The 22,940-nt window shown below is 35.2% G+C and overlaps 1 protein-coding gene across 3 annotated transcripts in view; it reads left to right on the top strand.

Annotated features, from left to right (window-relative positions):
* The window catches only part of LOC139117550 (ATP-binding cassette sub-family C member 9-like), a 46,645-nt gene extending 23,705 nt beyond the window's left edge, over positions 1–22,940 (top strand). For all 3 annotated transcript variants that reach the window (XM_070680767.1, XM_070680769.1, XM_070680768.1), the window contains exons 21-31: positions 10,895–10,987; positions 11,370–11,472; positions 12,008–12,121; positions 12,479–12,590; positions 13,345–13,475; positions 15,407–15,485; positions 16,497–16,605; positions 16,870–16,973; positions 18,014–18,147; positions 19,181–19,243; positions 19,682–22,940. In XM_070680767.1, coding sequence (XP_070536868.1) covers positions 10,895–10,987; positions 11,370–11,472; positions 12,008–12,121; positions 12,479–12,590; positions 13,345–13,475; positions 15,407–15,485; positions 16,497–16,605; positions 16,870–16,973; positions 18,014–18,147; positions 19,181–19,243; positions 19,682–19,822 — 1,183 coding nt within the window. In that variant the 3' untranslated portion in view covers positions 19,823–22,940. The remainder of the gene's footprint in view (positions 1–10,894; positions 10,988–11,369; positions 11,473–12,007; positions 12,122–12,478; positions 12,591–13,344; positions 13,476–15,406; positions 15,486–16,496; positions 16,606–16,869; positions 16,974–18,013; positions 18,148–19,180; positions 19,244–19,681) is intronic.

The raw sequence follows: 22,940 nt of genomic DNA, 5'->3' as shown, positions 1-22,940 counted from the left end.
TTTTCGATTTTTGTGTACACATTTCTACCGCCACCATCTATCACTTGCAAATATGATTCAACCAGTCCAATTATGGGAGACTAAATCATATAAAGAAGTTATGGCTGCACTTTGAAGTGTTTTATCATACAGACAGTGAGTGCATAGAAGCAGAATATGCCCTATGCTGTGAAATAACGCACTAACAGTGGAACTGTTAGAGTAAGTTGGCATTTGAATAGTAGCCTTTTAATATCGCTCTGTTGTTTATGATGCGGTTTATAATAAGACATTATTGTTTGTTATTTACCCCCATGATATTCCCATACTATATCATCATTTGTTACCATAGCAACCGAATTAGCGGGCATCATTAAACGCTGACTTAGATCAACTTAAAAAGTTCAGCAAATGGCCTTATGTGAAGAGACTTGAAGGTGAGATGCAATCTCTGTCACCCCAACTTCCTATGGACAAAATCAAATCCAAATGCCACTATATCGGAAATGCTTTGAACAATAATGCTAAGGAAAGGCTAGACGCTATTATCGCTAAAGAAAGACTGGATAACCATGAACACGAAACTACGTCTAGACTTCGGCTGCGATCGGCTGTGAACGTAAATGATGAAACCAATGGAAAAATAACTAAAGGGAAAAAGCGCAGCAATCGTGTTCAGGAGAAAGATACCGATCCACCATTGTGTACGGAATTCTGTAGATTCGACCGCAGTAGTACGGGTAATATGGTAAGATGTAGTCTGTGCTTTATTTGGTTTCATCTTCGCTGTGTGAATGCTACTGAGGATGAAACGCAGCGGTACTTCTGGCCGTGTCCTGAATGTAGAACTATCACAAAATTGTTGAAGTCCACTGAATTGAAACTAACTGAAATGTTGAACGAACAGGCCAAGTAAAGAGTTGAACTTTCTTCACTTCAGGCCGTAAACTCTGATTTAATAACACAGCTCTCTATGAAAACGACTGAAAATGAACAACTACGAAATAAATGTCATGAACTTGAATCTAACTGCGAGTCCATGCGAACTCATTACGCCATGCAATACGAATACCGATGTGACCAATGACTCCATTTCTAATTACAGCGCAGATAACGGACACTCAGCCCAATCTCCATCAATTCGATCGCGTACAAATTCCTCAACAGCCTACGAGGACCACTGTGCAGCTGGCCGCCAGAAAAATGTAAATACTGTTCATCGGTGATTCGTTATTACGCAATTTTTAAAGCAATTCAACTGAAACTATTGTCAAATGTCTGCCAGGTGCTACCATAAATAGAATGCGTCACTCATCGCCACGAAATACTCTGGCAATGATCCTTTCAAGGAGGTTATTTTTAGAAGTAGGTGGAAATGACTGCAGTTCACAAGAACTCACTGTTGAAAACTTGACTGCTGACTATGATCTACTTTTAAATGAAACAAAGAAGATTGTGCTTGAGAAAATTAGTATTCTCAGTATCTATCCGAGGATTGACCAGTCAAATCCTGACCTTTGGTCTGAAAATGGGGACCTTGCCGCTGCATTTATTGATAATGATGCTAATTTTCGATTCGGGATGGTTCAGTTGACATGTCACGTCTCTGTTACTGCGTGATGGTGTGCACCTAACGTATTCTGGATGTTATAAGCTCCTCACAAATGCAAATCTCTCCAGCTGCTGCTTCACAACGAAATCTCCGTCTGCGGGAAGGCGCTTCACAGTAAGTGAGGCTACCCACAATTCCCCTTGATTTGTTCACTCAGACATTTTTTGCTAAAGGCTTTTTCAATTTTATCAGTTTCTTAACAATTTTTAACTCATAATTTAAGTTCAGGATTATTTGTTAAAACTATGTTCCAAAATTATTGATTATGATTAAAATTCAAGAGTAAATTGAATGAGAAGTCGATGTTTGGAGGTGCTAAAAATTGCACACTTGTCAAGATAAAGTTATCAGCAACTAAGATGGTCTCATCATACCACCTGTCAGACATGCAAATTTCCTTTGTTACGGACATTAAAAAAAATCAATACCCTTTCTTTTGCCAACACAAATGCAACTTATTCCCTTAGTTTCCTTGAAAATATTGTGTATGGCTGTCAAAAATCCATGTCAACAAAATTACAAAATTGCTATCTCCTCCGCGGAAAAGGGGTTGATCTTGTCATTATTCACAGTGAGAGATCAGAAAATTATGATTATCAGAACTATGTTGCCAGAATTTTGAAATATGGACTGAGTTGTTCTGTGTACAGAAGAAATTTGCTTCAGTTCAGTGAGTGATCTCCGTGTGTACAGATCATAGAGAATTGTGGGTAGCCTCACTTACTGTGTGGTTTACATCTGGTAGCAGTAAGCACAACAATGTCTACAACCGTCGACACTCGAATTCTCAACGATATAGCGATCAAGCGAAATCTAGAAGGGCGGTATACTGCTATCTGTGTGGCGAATCTTGTCATATTGAGAGAGTCTGCAGACATGGAATCCGTATCAACTGCTGGGCTTGTGGTCCTTCGGGTCACAAGCAACGTCAGAGTCTCGGCGAGGAAGCTCAAGCCGTGGACTCTGTGAACATACACGCTTCTCGGACAAGCTTTTCGAATGGTCTAAAGATTGGATATTGGAGTGTTCAATACTTAACAAACAAAATTCATCAGATTACTCATTATCTTTCTGTTGACAAAACGTTTTCATTGGAAGTATCGTTTCTTGCTGAAGCCTTTTTTAAGTAATACGAACTCTGTCAATGATTTTAAAATTGTCGGTTTTCAAATTGAAAGAAAAGATAAGAACGAAAAAAAAGGCGGTGGTCTTTTGGCTTATATTCGTTGTAATGTTTGTTACACGAGAAGGTCTGACCTGGAATCTGATGTCTTGGAAAGCTCGTGGCTTGAGATCAAGCCTCCTAAATGTAATATTTTTTTAATTGCTGGTGTTTATAGACCACCTGGTACCTCTCATAGCATTGATATTTGTATTGAATCGAATTTGGAAAAGGGTTTCTATACTGGTAAAGAACTTTACTTATTCGGTGACTTCAACATTGATTTATTCAAGGAGTAACTATATTTACAATTCGCTGAGTAACTTGTCCTTCGTTCAACTTATATCGCTTCCTACAAGACCAGTTTCTAAGACATGTATTGATCATATCTATACTTCCAATCGAGAAAATGTTGCTAGCGTTTTTGTGCCTGAAATTGGCATTTCTGATCATTATCCTGTTGTAATGGTACGTAAAAGAAACTCGCATTATCCACATGTAACTATCTCACGGTCAAATTTCATTCGTTTACCAACATTAACTATAGTATTTTTCTCCGTGACCTTCATCATGCGCCGTGGTGTTTAGTTGATTCTGCGACTGATGTAAATATTGTAATGAGGATTTGGGTTACCATTTTTAACAAAATTTGTGACATTCACGCTCCATTTATTGAAAAACGTTTTCAACGTGTTAGACAACCGCCATGGATGAACGACGATATTTTGAATGCCATGCATGAGAGAGATGCTTTGCTTAACCAAGCAAAATCGGATGCTAGCAAACTACCTCTTTATAGGCAATCAAGGAATAAAGTTGTCCATATGATTGAAAAGTCAAAACAGGAGTATTTTAGAGATTAGACAGAAAGGTTCGAATGCAAAATCTCTCTGGCATATTTTTAACAGCATTGTCAAACCATCAAAAGAAAATACTACTCCGATTTTAGTTAATGGTGTTCTGTTTCTGACCTTTCTGTTATTGTGAACGCTTTCAATTCTTTCTTTTCTAATATTTCAAATACTTTAAATGTTACCGTCAACAAAGACACCGATATCTCACTGTTAGAAGATCATCTTCGTGGAAAACTTGATGATGCAGTTTTAAACATTCCGCACTTGTCTTCTGACTCAGAGTTTGTTACAAGGGCACTATCACAGGCGAAATCCACAGGTGTCGATAACGTTAATGCTAAGTTATTACGTGTGAGTGCTCCAATTATTTCTTTTTATCTCACCAAAGTGTTATATCTTAGTATCGATAATGAAACCGTTCCTGAAATTTTCAAGTGTGCAAGAATTGTTCCGATTTATAAGGGCACTGGTAATGTAAATGAAATGTCAAATTATAGGCCAATTTCAATTTTCCCAGCAATTTCTAAGTTTTTAGAGAATCACATTCATTGTAATTTGTATAAATTTTTGACCGATAAGAGTCTGCTGCATACGACACAGTCTGTTTTCAGAAAGTATCATTCCTGTCAAACGGCCCTTTTACGTATGTGCGACGAATTATTACTAAATATTGACAGTGGTCATCTTTCTGGAGTTCTTTTTCTCGACCTGTCTAAGGCGTTTGATCTTGTTGACCATGAGTTACTCTCAAAGAAACTTTCTCTGAATGGACTGAATAATAAAAACCTAAATTGGTTTAAATCGTACCTTTCTGAACGTTCAAAGATTGTGAAAGACAGAAAGTATCAGTTGGAGTACCGCAAGGGTCGATACTTGGCCCTTTGCTTTTTTACCATCTTTATCAATGATTTTCCATTATCTGTAATGTAACTTCTAACTCTCATTTAGACACGTACGCCGATGACCAGACTCTTCTATCATCTGGCTTTACGATTTCCAAGTCAAAAATCTACTTCAAAATGACGCTATTGCTGTTAACAATTGGATAACAGCAACTAGCATGTTAATTAATGCAAGCAAAACCAAGGCTATGTTAGTTGGGTCGCGGCATAAGCTACACAATGTTGACCGTCGTTACGACAAAAAATGATGTTGTCATAAATGATATAAGTATTTCTTGTGTTAATTTTGAGAGGATCCTTGGTGTGACTATGATGATGTGGTTTCTTGGAATAAGCATATTGACAATATGTGCACCACACTGAGTCAGAGAATAGGTCTACTAAGACTCTTACATAAACTAATTCCTTTTCACCTTAGAAAAATTCTGTATTATGGTTTAATTCAATCAACTCTTGACTATTGTAGGGTGGTTTGGGGAAATACCAGTGAGAACAACATGGACAGGGTGTATAAAATGCAGAAAAGAGCATTGAGGATTCTACTTAACGCAGATTTTGATACGCCGAGTAATGATCTTTTCAAAGCCGCTGATGTTCTTTCCGTTATGCAACGTATTTTCTATTTCACTTGTATCTTAGTCTTTAAATATTTTGAGAACTCTGTTCCGACGTACATTGCAGACATGTTTTTGTGCCTTTAATGAATGTTCATGATTATCCCACACGCGCAGCAATCTCGCGTAACCTCCTTCTTCCTCGAACGGAATCAGGTCAGAGAACTTTTGTAATGCGTGCATCCAGAATTTGGAATTCCCTCCCAGAAAATCTCCGATGTAGCCCTAGTTTCAGTATCTTTAAAACACAATTGAAACTTTTTATAAAAGATAACATTGACTCATAATTTTTTCTCAATACGGTCACTTTGTTTATTTCTTAATTACTTTAACTACTCATGTGTTTATTTTGCTGTACTTTTATTTGTATTTTTTATTGTATTTAGTGTTTTTAGGACCCCATGGAAGATTATGGCCCTGTTGGGAACTTTCACCAAAAAGGTGTCTGTAAATGGGTTATCCTTTAATGTGAATAAATAAAAAATAAGTAAATATAAAAACATTCATATAGTCTATCTTTGACTTCTTCTACCTTAAAAATTCACCCCCAAATTTTTTACCCTAATTTTCTTTCAAATATCCCCTATAATTTATTCTGAAAGTTTCAACAAAAGTTTAAATCTGGAAATGGCAAAAATAGTCAACGGTTTAAAACGTGCCAATTTTCAGCATTGAAAAAGACACAAAATGATGATATAATGATATAATGCAAAAAAAAAAATCGACTTTGGTAAAGTGATTCGTTCATGATGGATTCATTCTATAATGACCCGAAAACATGACAGCACAACCAAAACAATTATATTTAAAGTCGTTCTGAAAGCGTATTGGGAAATTTGAGATGTGCAGTGATGTCTCGAGTACACAATTCAAGGGCTGTTAGCGATCCATGGCATTCACTTGCTTTTCCGGCAGCAATGCCGACATCACAACCCACAGCTGTGACAGAGATATCCATTCGTGACATCAGGTAGATCTGAAATTATTGTGAATTGAGAATAAAACAAAATTACGTTCCTAATGATTATTTGTTTGTAACTCTCTCAGAAACTTGTACACACTCGCCTATTTAGAATCATGAACGGCTAAGCTCTCATACGCAGCATTTGATAATGTGATGCGACGGTAGGTCTAATCATACAACACTCAGAGCATTGCTAGCCAGGGTTTCTCCTGCTGCCTCCATGTTTCCAGGTAAAGCGATTGCTGATAATGTCACAGCAATTCAAGATAGCAGTACATTGCTGGGATTCATCAAGTCACCAAGCTGAAATATGACATTGACTGATATTGACTCATATTTTGATAAATAAACGTCAAGTCAACACACCGGGATCGCTATCACCAATTTGAAATTCCCGCTGCTTCGACCGATGCAGGTTGCCTGGATTTTATCACTGAATTTCACTTCCGATGTTTGTAAAACTAAAGAAACAAAACTGTTTGGTGTGTCGAATTTATTTTCGTTGATAATATCATGGATAAAAATGCCAATACTCACCAATTTTCTCGGAGTGCACCGGCGGCTGCTTCCGGATTGCGGCAAGCGGGTCTATTGTTTACGTTGGACTGCGTGTTGCAGCTATGGTTACGAAATGTCATTAACCTTTGACCCCATAGTGACAGAAACCTTTGGATTATTTGCTTTTTATGTCTTCACTTACAAACGTCAAGGAATCTCACGAGCAGTTCCAATGACGGTAAATATTTTTATAATTGTAGTAGAAGCAGTGCTTACTTGTTTGCTGTATCTAAACACTTCCTAATGTCAAATATTTTCCAAGGCGACAGACTTTCAGTAAATACATACAAGAAGTCTAACCATAATTTGTAGTACTTACAGCTACTTCAAGCTTACAAGGAAATGTGTCATCGTATTTTGTTTAGTTTGGACTTTGAAATTGTTCAAACTATTTTTTTTTGGTGTGTGTTAAATGTCATATTCCATTTTTCCGAAAGTAAACTGTTAGCAATAAACCGATGATGAAGATAATAACAAAGAAATTAATTTATGAATTCGTCACCCTTACACCCGGGGTATATGTATTCGTATGGTACAAAAAAAACGTGTCACGAAGTTGCTACTTGTGTTGTTGTTGTTATTGTTGTTGTTTGTAAATTTGAAAATATGTTTTTTGGATTTATTTTTTTGTCAATGGTATAAAAAACGAACCTGTTGATAAATGATTAAGACAGGCTTTAGCAAAAATCAAAATAAGAAAGTACCAATATTTCATCACTTTTCATGACAGCATAACATAAAAAATAACTGTTTGCCCGCAAGTTTTGAAAGTGATTCACAAAACATTAGTCATGTTACGTAACATGATGTACATGTCACTACGGGATCTCGCACAAGGGTTACCATTTTTAATTTATAAAATTGGAAGTTTTTAATGCTGAAATTTGCTCAGATTTCACTTCTCCGGCATTAGAGCGCCCTCTACGGCAGAGAAAGGTCAATGGTCAATATAAGGTTACGGACGTACTGAGGGGACCTTACTCATGACAAATATATATACTGATACCGTCACTTTTTGTTAGTTAATAATCTACAATATAGTGAATATGTTGCATTTTTACAGAATTTTCAATTTTTTTAAGGGGAAGTCGTAAGGAAATATTAGGTCCTCACCATATCACGTGACATGGCCTGTAACATCAAAATGGGTCCGTTTAAACAAAAATTAAAATTCATTCCTTCTTAGTTAAATTATGCCCTATCATATGTGATATGTTTCGTCTTAATTGAAAATTTGACCTTGGCCACCTTTTGCAGGTTTTTACAGACAGTGCCTCTTAAGTTTACAGACACCTATGATGGGCTTCAATGATGAAAATCAAGACTGAGTAGATATCCCTAATTGTAAATTATTTTGAATATGTAATTACCATATTTATCATACAAGTGACATCTTCCAGTATAGCTATGCATATGCTTACTTGTAGATAGCATTGGAGAAAGAGCGAGGGAGACACGCATCAAATGTGAATGCATAAATTTACAAGTAATAGTATTGTTGACTTCAAGTATTCACACATCTTACTAAATACACATCTCAGTCAATAAAAAAGTTCTCAGTATAAAAATTGCTGTGTGATTTTTTAGCGAAGTATGTGGCACAATTTCCAATGACAGCCAAGTTTGAAAGGTGAAAGATTGAATTGATACAGCACGGATGGATGTGCCACAAAAGTAACCTATGATATCAGTAAATCCTGAAAACTTGTTGTTTTCTACATTTCTTCAGTATTACCACATGACATAAATAGGCAGGAGAAACCATCAGCAAAATCTTCTTCAGCCTTCAGTGATATTGATGATTTATTTTTCCCAGGATGCACACTGCTGTGGATATTATTTATCTGCTTGAATCAGTCTTAAGGTCCACGAAAATCTGATGGTGGATAGGCACCTATGCTGTGAAAACAATATCACCAATGTAATCTTACACGTAGACTTCTGGCACAGTTTGTAAATTGTACAATTAGGGTCTCTTTCCATGCTATTTCGAATCAATTGACTTTTTTACAAGTAGTGTTTTCTATTGACAGTCACTATACATATACAATTGTGTTGTCTGTACACCAATCCAATATCATTGACAGATGAAAGAAATCATACAAATACCATATTTTTGTTATCACAACTGGAAGTTGTGATATAGAGGTGGTTTCAACCGGTGTTTGATGTCGTCCATTTCCGTAAACGACAAAAAGTCAAAAACTGCTGAACAGACTGCGTTGATGTTTGATACCGATACATAGACTGGTTCCAAGGTTCCAATTCGGAAAAATGGAGCCAAACGGAGCGGCGGTTAGATAGTTTTGGGAAATTTCTAACCCCCTTTTAACTAATTGATTTTAGGGGTCTTTCATATATGTAGTTTTGGAATGTACACCAATCCTGCATTGTGGACTGTTTTATGAGTTGTGGAACAGAAATGAGGTTTTGATGAATGTTAGAAATATGCAGGATGACTGATTCGAAGTATAAGAGATTTCTATGCTCTTTTGGGCATCAAAAGCATTAAAAAACATATTTCATAGTTTAGATTCTCACTTTTGAGATGACCCTAGGCATTTGTTAAGTAAACATCCTTGAGTCAATATACAGACTTTGACATTCCAGAGATTAAGTATCCACAACCTCACATGTTACAGCCTTTCACTACAATGGTATGGCCCAAACCCATTGTTATCAATGGAGAGTGTGGACCTGTCTACAGGAAATTGGGGTGAACAGGTTAGACAATGACGTTACAAGTTGTAGGTTAGTTATCAAGGTAGCACCAGCATAGAGTCCTGAGCATCTGTCCATGTGTTCTCACAGCAAATTACAGGGAAAAAAATTATTTGAGAAGTTTCTCTCCTTTAAATAGAAGTATATTACAATTTAAAGCTGTCATGGATGGATTGCTCTCAAATGATCTGAAACACAGTTATTGCCCATTAGCAACAAATCTACAGCAAGATTTATGTAAAGTTCATGAACTTACACAAGGTATTAGACAAAAGATGACCATGACTTTGCTACTTTTCAACATTTATTTCAATCAGATTTCCCCAGCTTAGTGTATAATTTTGTAATCTTAATTACTGTCAACTTAGCTTTACTAACTTATTCTAACCTCATTATTCTTACACTAGTGTTATACCTTATAACCACAAAATTTCAAGAGATGCATATATGATTGTCACTTAACAAACAATTTACAAATATGTCTTCTGCTATTCTCCATATACATATACATGTCTCTTTCTCATAAAAATGAGCTCAAAATCGCAATGTGAAAAATAGTCTTTCAGCTATATGATGGTCATTGACTTCGTGGTCTGTCTAATTCACAGTGATTGTGGTTGTTGATAAATGCCGATAATACTAGGCGGTCATTATGTCCAAGCGCCATTGGCGGTATTTTTTAACATAATGACCATAGGTCATTATCACATCTGGAAGTTGTGATATAGGGTTAGCTTCAACCGGTGTCAGACAGACTCAGTGTCCATTTTCCGGTAAACGACAAAAAGTCAAAAACCGCTGAACAGACTGCATTGATATTTGGTACAGATATTCAGACTGGTTCCAAGGTTCCGATTCTGAAAAATGGAGCCAAACGGAGCAGGGGTTAGATAGTTTTGGGAAATTTCTAACCCCCCCTTTAACTAATTGATTTTAGGGGTCTTTCATATATGTAGTTTTGGATGTACACCAATCCTGCATTATGGACTATTTATGAGTTGTGGAACAGAAATGAGGTTTTGATGAATGTTAGAAATATGCAGGATGGCTGATTCAAAGTATCAGAGATTTCATGCGCTTTTGGTAATAAAATTGATAAAAAACAACATATTTAATGTTTTAGATTTCTCACATTTGTTATGACCCTTAACATTACAGACTTGATGACATAACTAGCTGCTGGACCTGTTTACTGGCGCATTGATTTAAAGACAAAGATCGTTTTATTTGTGATAAGGACGTGTGATTTCGTAAAACATAGTCTATTAGCCTGGAAATGTGATTTTGCGAATATGCTTACCCCACTGACAAACAGTGTGGTTTGAAAATGGCTGGAATTCGCTACTTCGGGACTTTGTTTTGTGTGTGCATTACTGACAAACTCCAAACCCGCAGCACCTACCCATTCAGTATTTCATGTACAGGTGTACCCAGAGATAGAGTAGTTTCACAATGTGCCAGTTGTGATCAAGTGCCATTGGCGCTATTTTTTAGTACCTCATCAATAATTCCTGTGTTTCCTTTGAAGGGAATTAAAACGTCTTGACAGTGTGTCTGTATCACCAGTCTTTTCACATTTATCAGAAACATTGACTGGAGTAACAACAATACGGGCATACAGGTGAGTTGCCCTCTTGCAGTGTCATCTTATTCAATGTAATAAATCTAGTTATTATTATCATTTATCTGTGTACGCCTGAATTGTGATGTTTTTGATGATTGACAAATTCTTAGTAACCCATGTTGCAATACACTCCCTGATTTTGGTTTTCATCACATACACTCTAGTCATTTACCAAATGTTTTCAAGTCTTTTCAACTCTGTCTTGTTATACAAGTCAATCTTATCATGCATGCATTTTTGATCAGTTTTCACTGAGCTAAAAATGTTTGTCATAACTTCAATAACTTTGTTATCACTCTGAACATTATGTTGCTTATGCATCCAGAAAATTCATATACTCTCAGTCTGATGTTACATACACTATTTTTTACTTGACAAGAGATGATGTTCGATTTCGTCAACGATTAGCTCATCGCATGGATACCAATGTCTTGACACAGCTCTATTTGCTATTCAGCACCAGATGGTTGGGAATTCGATTGGTAAATCATTACAATTCTTGCTTTTCTGTATGATATTCAGTTTAAATTGTGACATGAAGGAGTTACTAAAAAATTATATTATGGACTCAAACCAGATTTTGTGAAGCTAAATGGGAAGTAGAAGAATAAATTTGATAACTCATGCAATGATTTTCAATGTGTTTATTCAGATCTAAAATATTCCATTGTACTAGACCAGGTGAATACGTATAAATTCAAGATTATGTTGTTGTGATACAGAACCAGTGTAAACAGAACCATCAACTGAATCTATGTTCATATTACCATGGACCATCAAGTACTGAATTTTGACAAATTTTATCAGTTTTGCATTTGTCTTGATAACTTCCATTTATGGTCAGAGCCTCGTGATTGTGACAAGTGATATTTATTGTTTCAAAACTACACTTTTCCAATTTCCCAAGTGTATTTTTTTCTTTTTTGCCATTCCAAGTTCAGACACTGTGTCAAGAGTGTTCAGTTGTTACTAGATGAATTATAGCAAAATGTTTCTGTTATCTCATTCATTATTTAGGACTTCCTTGGTTGTTTGATTATTTTAGCATCAGGGTTATCAACCATGTTATCGTGTGTACTTGGTGATCTACAACCTAGCTTAGTGGGTTTATCTCTCACATATGCTTTAACTGTAAGTACAGTTCTCTTAGTTTTATCATTTGTGTGTTTTGTATTCATCAGTTTTATCATTTTTGTGTGTTGCATTTGTCAGTTTATCATTTGTTTCTTTTGTACTTGTCAGTTTTATCATTTGACAAATGATGAAAGACTCATTGTGTCTTTTGTAATTGTCAGTTTTATCATTTTTGTGTTGTATTCGTCACTTTTCTTGATCCTGTTCACTGCACATTGAACAATTTTACATTCTGGAATTTTACCATGAAAGAGACAAATGATGTCATGGAAAGAGATGCAGATAACAATGAAATGTATAATATATGTATATGCTAGTGACATGGTTATGTTACTTCATATCATTTGGTTTCAGGTTCCTGGTCTAATGAGTGGCTTGGTTCGATCAATTGGCGACTGTGAAATTCAAATGAATGCAGTAGAGAGAGTAGATTACTATACACATATCGAGACTGAAGAATATCAAGGTATTATATGTTGATCTAGCCAGGTCTGATACAGACCTTCAGTGTGTGAGTCAGTAGCGTTTAACCAGGTCTGATACAGACCTTCAGTGTGTGAGTCAGTAGCGTTTAACCAGGTCTGATACAGACCTTCAGTGTGTGAGTCAGTAGCGTTTACAATTCAATAGAACTTTATTTATCCCAAACACGGGCAATTAAAAAGCGTGGCTCAAATACAACATCAAAAATATATAATACAAATTTACAAAATGGTAGGAGACACAGGACTATACAAAAAACAGTTTAGGAATCATTTAAAAGCCGCACAGCGGTTGGAATGAATGACAACTTGCGCCGGTTTGACCTGCAAGCCGGGTATCTAAAACGCCGACCAGAGGGAAGTGTGTCGAACTCTGCTGATAAAATATGATCACTAGACAAAAGAATTTAACCAGGCTGATACAGACCTTCAGTGTGTGAGTCAGTGCCAGGCACCATGCCCCGTATTTTGATCTTGAATAGATGTGATATGTAAGCATGATTTAACGATACATAGGTGTATGTTGATTTTAAAATATCCTTCCAAAGATATTAAGTTTGTGTTTAAGTCTTGATTGAACAATTAGCAGAGGTAAAAGACAAACTAAATGAAATGCTACAACTTTATATATTGCAGGTGATTGAACAGAATATTTCATGTTTCCAGAATTAGCTTTTCGTTTATTTTGATTTGGGGTTCTAAGTGCCAAAGGCTAATATGTTTACTATTTCTTATCAGGTCTATATCAACCACCTTTTGATTGGCCTACTGAAGGCAACATTGAGTTCAAGAGTGTATCTGTTCGGTATAGCAATGAATTAGATCCAGTATTGTATGATGTCAACATTGAGTTGCAGCAAGGTCAAAAGGTATGCATATACATAATTTGCACAGAGTCAGTGCTTATCAATGTGCTAGTCTGAATTCCTTTCTGATGGTCTGTTAAATGCAATGTATTATAACTTGTATGATTCTCAGCTTTACTGCTAGTACCGGTAATACTTGGATTATCAAGGAAGTGAAGCAACAAACGGCATTCTCGGTTTGTTGACTTTTTGGACATTTTGAACTTTTAAATTCTGCCGTTTCAATGGTTGTGATATTTGGTGAAAGTATTCTCAACATTACCAAAATTCAGAGTTGAAAATGAGCATGAACTTTGCATTGCCTATATTTTGAAACTTAGCCTGTCATTTGTCTTTGGGCATGTTCTCTAAAATGCTCATTCAGTATTGTTTTAAGATGGTTTGTAGGGTCCAACTCTTTGCATTGTTCATATCTGATCTCCGTACATTTCCTGCAATGTCTTGTTCAGATTTGTGCTTTTTTGTTTATGTCATTGCTTCCATATTATTATTGATATTATTTATCTTCCAAAAAATCATAAAGACAGCTGTTCCCAGTCGTTATCATTGTTGTCACTTGTTCAGTTTTCCTAGTAAAAACTAACTCCTAAACTTTGTCAAGTCTATATTTACAGTGACAGAAGTTGTAACATTTGCCAAAAGTTTTTCACGATGTGTTTTAATATCATCTACAATTTAAATACAAACAATGACAGCTCATTTTACATGTACAGACACTCACACAGTAAGTGAGGCTACCCACAATCCCCTTGATTTGTTCACTCAGACATTTATTGCTAAAGGCCTTTTCAATTTTATCAGTTTCTCAACAATTTTTAACTTATAATTTAAGTTCAGGATTATTTGTTAAAACTATGTTCCAAAATTATTGATCATGTTTAAAATTCAAGAGTAACTTGAATGAGAAGTGGATGTTTGGAGATGCTAAAAATTGCACACTTGTCAAGATAAAGTTATCAGCAACTAAGATGGTCTCATGATACCACCTGTCAGACATGCAAATTTCCTTTGTTACGAACATTAAAAAAAATCATACCCTTTCATTTGCCAACACAGATGCAATTTATTTCCTTAGTTTCCTTGAAAATATTGTGTATGGCTGTCAAATCTATGTCGACAAAATTACAAAATTGCTATCTCCTCCGCGGAAAGGGGTTAATCTTCTCATTATTCACAGTGAGAAATCAGAAATTATGATTATCAGAATTATGTTGCCAGAATTTTGAAATATGGACCGAGTTGTTCTGTGTATAGAAGAAATTTGCTTAAGTTCAGTGAGTGATCTCCGTGTGTACAGATCATGGAGAATTGTGGGTAGTCTCACTTACTGTGACTCAGTTGGCAAGCTAAATAGTTTGTTTTTTCAATATGCTTATGAGAGTATGACAAGAACCTGCAATGGACATACAAAACAAAAATTGAAAAAAATAATCAACAGTTACAGCTGCTATCTATTTAAATGTGTCCTGTGAATTCATGAATAACATATAAAATTGTAGTTTTCTATGAAAATTACAATTTACTGGAATTGTATTGATTGTTTATTTTAATTGGAATTGCATTGTTTTCCAAAGAGAGATTCTCCAACATTGCTATTGTACAAGTTTTTCTATGAAATGCCTTGACATGTTTCTCTCTGACGATGTCTTGTCAGTATTTGCCTGATGAACAGTACTGTAGTTTACTAATAATCACTCTAATATTTACAGTACAAATCAAATCAGTCTTGATGTTTATTTATTCAGGACACCAACAAATGACATAATTATTAGCAGTGGTACTTTATATGGCATTTCACCAGCATATTCTGAGTTATTATAGAAGACATTCATGGTGGATAGATTTGACATCCTGTAACCAAATTCTAAATCATAATACATGTACCTATGAATTATTGAAAATATTTCTGGTTTGCTTTATACATTATCTTACAGATTGGCATTTGTGGTCGTACTGGAAGTGGCAAATCATCTCTGTCTTTGTCTCTGTTTAGAATGATTGATATTTTCAAAGGTAAGAACTAGAATCTTTCAATATTTTCATGATAGGTCATCATTACCACAAATAAAACTCAATACACAATGCTACATGTAGAATAGTAACTTTGTCCACTGATATTGTCTTTAAATACACAAGACTTTCGACTTCTGTCCAGACTGCTTGTTCCAGAAATCCCCTTGACTGTGTCACATCAGCATTTTATGCTCTGAAGTCAGCCAGCTCATAATGCTGTTTATTCAGCCTAGATCGTGTCAACTATTAAAATATCATTGGCATCTCTAAATTAATATGCTATGGAAACTTCTTTATAGTTTCATTTCATTGTAAAGCCTAATGACAAGATGAATTGCTCAGTTAGAAACAAAAATGAAAGGAAAAATCAAAATCAAATGTAGTGTTTGAATGGTAGTTCGCAAACATAGATTTGTATTTCATTTGGCCATTGAGGGTACAACACAATATTTCTTTTATTGCCAGAGGAAAACAAGCAGTGAGTCAGATAATGAGAACAAAAAACTGAGAGAGTCTGTTTTGCTGTGTTGCACAGTTTCTAACAAGTTATAAAACACATTAATAGATAATAATACAAGAATTTCACTTGTCTTTCTGACAATTATGACATAAAATAACAGAATTTGCATGTACACCTGTTTGCTCAAATCATGTATTACCCAGTAGTACTTTTAATGTGATTTTGCCTTTTCCAAGAAATTTGTCAAGTCCAGGAAGTGAGAGTTTTCACTTTGGTGGGGAAATACATGTCGCACCAAAGTTCAAGTGTAAATGAAGTCTATGAACTGATATTTGACAATGTTTGGTATTTCACATAACTGTAAGCTGTTTATTTTGACAAGTATCAGCTATCCCGTTGTTTGTCTCCTCAGTACTGCTCATTGTAACAGTATAACAGTACTAGATCCTGATATTCCGTATATCACCTGGAAATTGTCCTTTTCAACAAACAAACATATCCATGTGTTTTAGAATTTTGATGAAGAATTTTTTTCTTGTTTAAAACTGTAGGTAGTATAATGATTGACGGGGTGAACATTGCCACTGTACCATTGTTGACGTTGAGAAGCAGGCTGACAGTGATTCCACAAGATCCTGTTTTGTTTTCTGGTACAATCAGGTATGACTAATGACTTCATCTTATAGTATCATGCAATCCACTACATGTATGTCACAACTCTTTTGCAAAGCGGCCCCATCCAATTTCTTCTTATGTCTGAATGTCAAGATTATTGTCCTAGACACAGATCGGTAGATCACTAGAACGGTATCCAGCATCTCAAGCTTTGTTAATATTTATCTCACTGGCAGTATTCCTATCAAAAATGTCCTTCTAAAACACTCTTTTTAAATCAGTTACCAAGATTTTTCAATTTGCACACAGGTTCAACCTTGACCCTGACGGAATTTATAATGATGAAGAGTTGTGGCATGCTTTGGAAATTTCTCAGATGAAGCAGACTGTTTTGGAATTGAATAATCAATTGGGTGAGTAGAATTTTTGATAAACTCATCATTCTAATAAAATGATATTTTTTAATTCTCTGTTGATCATAATACTTTGCAACCTGTTTGTATATACGTGTCAGCTGTATCTTGGAAGCTTCCATAGAATGAAGACAACTACCCACAGTTCACAAATATCTACCAAAAAGTCACAGCCAAGCCATAAAGGTATCATGATGTCCTTGGTGGGATTCTACCAGTAAATTTGTAAAATTGTCTTTGTTTCATGTTTGATAACATTTTTTTGATGCCATTGATTTAGAAAGAATATGAAAGCTGTATTGCCTTACACCGTTGTGATTGACAGAGGACAAGGATGTCATTTGTTTACATTGATTATGTTGACATTTTATAGAATAAACTTCTCACCATGGTATGAAAGAAAAGATTCAAAGAGATTATTTGCATTTCAATATCAATCATACACTGTTTTCCTCAAGCAATTGGGAATGAGGTCATCTTTACAATCAATATCAGTGGTGTAAATTAATTGGATTCTTGCAGAGTGTGATTGATAGGAATAAACATCGCTCACTACCATTTTTGTTTTGCAGAGTTAGTAGGAATTCATTCTTTTGATTCAATTTTCTGTTCCAAACTCAGAATATTTTCAAAGTGACAGTTTTGTATTGCTCAATATTTTTACCAAAGTATGCAGATCATATTTTCTTCATTTACATTTCTCTTCTGCCGTGACGTAAAGCTTGTAACTTAATACTTGAAAGTTGACATTGTATCTTGAACACTACTCTTTCGTTTCTTGTACGTGTTCTGAGAAAAGTTGTAGATTGATAAACTTCTTCCTACAGCTCAGCAAACAATGGAAATGTCTGATTGGTAGCCACATCAACAGAAGACAGACATCTCCTTTCAGAATGTTTGAATTCATATCAGGCCTTGGTTCTCATTGTTTAGTTTGTGAGATCAACATCTTAAATTTCTGTCCGTTACATTCTTACAAGAGATGCTGATGTTTATTTGATCGGCACCTTAGATTTCTTTCTATTATATTCTTACAACAGATGCTGATGTTTCTGAAGAAGGAGATAACTTCAGTGTTGGTCAGAGACAACTGTTCTGTCTGGCAAGGGCATTTTTGAGAAAAGCAAGAATTCTCGTCATGGACGAAGCCACAGCATCAATTGATATCAAAACAGTAAGTTAGGGATATCAGTTGCCTCGCTCACAATAAATTTTTCATTCAAGTGAGCATAGCCATTCAGTATACACAAAACAGGTATAAAACAAAATTCATTGAGATTTGCAAATTTTACTGTGCATGTATTGTGTGATAGCATTGTGACATGACATTGACATTGTTTGATGTCATATTAACCATTACAGAAGTAGAAATTGGTTTTGTATCTGTCGTATGGCTGTAGGAACGTAATGTTTCACACTCCTCACACCAGATTATTGTGCCAGAATCAGCTCAGATATGCATCAGTCTTCCAATTCTTTATGTTAACCAGTCACTACATTAAATAAAGCATTTCATATTTATAAACCTCTTAAATTATTTGAAACAAAATGTCCAAAAATTAATTCAATCAGGAAATTTGAGTATTACAGTGGTTTAAACTATATGTTTAATCTCAGGTGTTCCTACATGTGAGAGTGGAGATTAATATTGCAACACAAGGTTCAAGAACAGAAAACTAGAATTGATTAAGTTTAAGCTTAAGTTAGCACATGAGAGCAAGTATTTAAACATTTGAATTAACACCATACATTACCTTGGACGTTCTGTTTTTATGCAAATAACCATGTCAAAAATACATGTTTGTCATAGAGCAGCCTGCAACATTAACCTTATACCTGCCAGACAGTATCACTTCCCTTTCTGCCAAGTTAGTTAAAAGCGGTATTGAGCCAAAACAAAATGTATTTTCACCCACTTGGCTTGGTATGTTGTCGCAACTTAGTCTGTAAAAATCATGTTTACAGTATCTCTGTTTTCAGGGACCATCGAATTTTCAAGTCTTTGTTAAAATGCACCACATGGGACATGTTTTGCTTCACTAGTTTTAACCAACTTGACCTGATGGTGAAATATGAACTTGGCAAGAAAAGGGTTAAGCAGAATTTATTCAAAATGTCTAAATGTATGAAGATGTCTAAATGTATGAACTATGAAGTACACGCTTCCTTCAATAACATGTTAAAACTCATTCTCATAAAAACCACAGGAGGCAATATTGAGAGATGTAATCAAGACGGTGTTTACTGATGTGACAGTTCTGACTATTGCAGTAAGTAATCTTGTCCTTTTCATCAAGATACTGTACAACTGTTTGTAATAACAAATGGCAATCACATGACAATCACATGACCCTCAGTGGAATGATAATTCCTCATTATAATCACATTTGTCTACAGAAAGAAACCTAAGGAATCAAGCTTTGAACCCTAGTAACATTGAATGAATTCACCATTCTTAACAGAGATACCCAGGCGTGTATTCTTATAAAGTAAATTTACCAAATGTGTTCATTTTACTTGTTTAGAAATTAAAGTGCATGGGATAATCTTGATTAGGTACTTTGACAAGACATTCCCTCTGAGATAAATTTCTGCATTAAAAAGTTTGTTCCAAGACACTTACATTTCAGTGCACCTTGCAAAAATAAGGAACATGCAGGCACATTGTTGTTCTTGATTGTAAACTAAATTTCAATTATTTAATTCAGCATCGAATAACATCAATCATGGACTGTGATATGATATTGGTGTTAAGTGATGGCAGAGTTGTGGAATATGACACTCCAAAAAATCTTTTGGATCGACCTGACAGTGTGTTTGCTGACTTGGTGCAGAAGTCAACACAGTAACCTACAGTAGTTCCCTTGGAACTCGGCGAGGAAGCCATCAATATGAAATCTAGCAATTTATAAAACATCCTACAAAAGTCATTGAAGACTCTTGATTGGCCTTCAGTGGTAAGAATACATATCAACTACAATAACGAAATATGCCATAGCAAACCGTGGAGGATGTGTCACGACTATCAACCGCTTTTCAGCCATTGGAAAGACTTCATTTGCATAGGTGATCATCTTTATCTGAGTGAAATAAACACGTCTACAAAATGTTGATGTAGTATGCAGAATACTACAGGATGATTGGTTGATTATAGTTGCTATGTGCTGTAATCATTCATTTGTAAAGTTCTTTGTAGAAGCTGTAGAAAACACAGGGTATGGTCACCATTGAGGTATAGAGTATCATGAATTTAACTGATATTGTTGCTTATTTCGTAGAAGCATGGAAGAAACACAGTCCACACATTAACAAAAAACAAAGCACAATGATTCATACTCAGGTGGAGTGCAAAGTTGTCTTCAAATGTCAACAATTTGACCAAATGCTTTTAACGAGTCTTTAAATGGCAAAACATTCTTCTCAAAAACTTTATCACAATCCAAATATCTGTGATTCTGGTATTGTGCTTTTACATTTCGTTATTTACAATGAAGTAATTTTTTCTATGCAGTCTTCCAATAGTTTAATTATGTATAAACCAATGCAACAGGTTCATAATTTGCAGATGATCTCGGGAATGCATGCCTTAGTACTGTTAGTCCCCTCTGTAAGTAGTCCAGAACAGGGACTTAAGGATTGGTTACATCTGTGCGTGTGTGTGTGTGTGTCTGTCCGGAGCTATTTGGACATGACTGGACTGATTATTTCAAACTTTAGGTAAGGACAACATGGTTTGGCATACACATGCATGTCAGTTTTTTTGGGCAAAGACCTAGAATTGGCAAACTCAACACTGGACATGCTACTATGACCTACAGCTGTATATGTCAACATGTTTCATGATACGATTGAACATGTTTGCCCAGTTGCAGTTTTGTTTTAATTTTTGTTGATCTCAAACCAATTCAAAGACATGCCTAGACAGATTTCAGTCATTTGATATTATATATACTCAGCTATGACTATAAATACCATTGTATTATTTTGACTTCAATTCAGTTACATCTAATCAAATCACCTTACTTACAGGTGGGGACTGTGTCATTTACAATGACTTGTTATCCAGGTAAATGCAACTCAACATGAAATAACAGTGTTGTCTATAATGTCATAACATTTACTCCAAATATAATTTTTTTAGTGATATTGTGGTGAACAGGCTTTTTTTGTAGAAAGTTTTTGAGGCATATTATAGTTGAGACAAAGAGGGAACAAATGCAAGAGGAGAGAGGATGAGTTGGGTCTTCCCTGTTATATGACAGTATTGGAATATCGTAACAAATTTTGATGCCACTTGATCTATCTAGCTATCTAACAAATTTACATAGCACCTAATATCCAAAGTTCATGCTCAGTTGCACTTTGAATGATAGTTAAAATACTGTCTGAAAGATGTACATTTTTAGATGCAATTTGATAAATACAATTGATGGAAATATGTCGTGTTTTTAATGGAGAAGAAAAAACGTAGTCTATAATACTTACTTGGAGAGAGTATGAAATACTGCAGCCCTTTCTTTTACAGTAATTTGAAAAATATTCTTAATATAAATTTGTATGGGCCCTGAGGTGCAGTGTTAGAAGGACAAGTGCTGATGACAAATATGTTGTTTTCAAACACAACAGAAACAAGAAGACATGCACATATTTAAAAAAAAATTACTTTTTGTAAATGAGTTATGATACTGACAGAAAAACATCAATACTGACTATTGATATTATAATTACTGTTTTGGTGAAATCCAGTGAAAGAAAAGGCAACACTTACAGGTTTTCCAAACCTAAACACTATTTGAGCTCGATGCGAACGTTAAAAGTGATTCTAGAGTGGTGACTCTGATATGTCTAAACAAACTACAATGTTTGGTAAATGTAAAAACAGGAAACAACATTGACTTTGATAATTTGAATATATATTTTTGGTAAATATGATTTCTATATTGAAGTTAAAACAGTGTATTCATTCAAGACAGTTAGTAAGTTTGTCAGTGGCCAGACGCTATCGTAGACTTAGTGTGATTTTTGTCAGAGGTAACTTAGTATCTGAACATCAAAATGAGTTATGAAAGTTTAATTGCAGGAATGGCTTACATTCCACTATGGTGCAATCGTACTTAGAGAATTTTGACTTGAATGTCATATCACTTGCCTTGTACATCCATTTGGATCAAACTTTAGGGGACTTTGGAGAATTGTAATATATTGTAATACAGAGGTAAATAGGGGTTTTGTAAACGCACACTCAGTACTCTGTAAACTTTGCTAAACAGAGCCTAGGTGTATCAGTAAGAGGGTTTTACACATTCACATATGATCAGTACTTTTTATACTTTGAAGATTGATTAATCATCTGCAGAATAGATTCACCATGTTTTGTATTCACATTTCTTACATGTTCAAATAATCTCCATACATATCAGATTTTCAAAGTACATTTAAAACAGGATATGAACTGAAAGTAGGGATGTTATAGTTTATAGTGCAGATTATCCTGGCTCCCAGCTGTGGGTTTCAGATGTACGACTGAATGTCTGCACGACATTCTAAGAATGTGATCATAAAAACCACAGCCTGGTCTAATCTGCATAAATGTTCTTGACTTTTCTGGGACAATTTATGCAAATGAGGAGAACCCATTAGTCAGTTGATTGACACAACAGCATCCGCCAGTATCAACTCTATGACCCATATTGAATAGATTAATTCAAGTATGCCTATTTTGAAAAGTACCAAAGTTAAATGAGTTTGTTTTGGTAAAAATAATGATCAAACACAATCTTGACAGTGTCTTCAGTGGTCTGGTTGTGATGTCGCCTCACCACATGCATTCATATATCAATGGAATTATGCCCAATAGACCTGTCTTGGTATTTCATGCACAGTATGCGTGCCCATCCACTTGGAAGTAAATACCACAGCTGGACCAGTCTGATTGCAGACTGGTGTTTTCTTTGATTTTTAGGAAAT

This window comes from Ptychodera flava, chromosome 18 (genome assembly GCF_041260155.1).
Source record: "Ptychodera flava strain L36383 chromosome 18, AS_Pfla_20210202, whole genome shotgun sequence".
NCBI classification, from domain to species: domain Eukaryota; kingdom Metazoa; phylum Hemichordata; class Enteropneusta; family Ptychoderidae; genus Ptychodera; species Ptychodera flava.
Note: the sequence above shows the minus strand (reverse complement) of the source record. Positions and strands in the feature narration are given on the sequence as shown.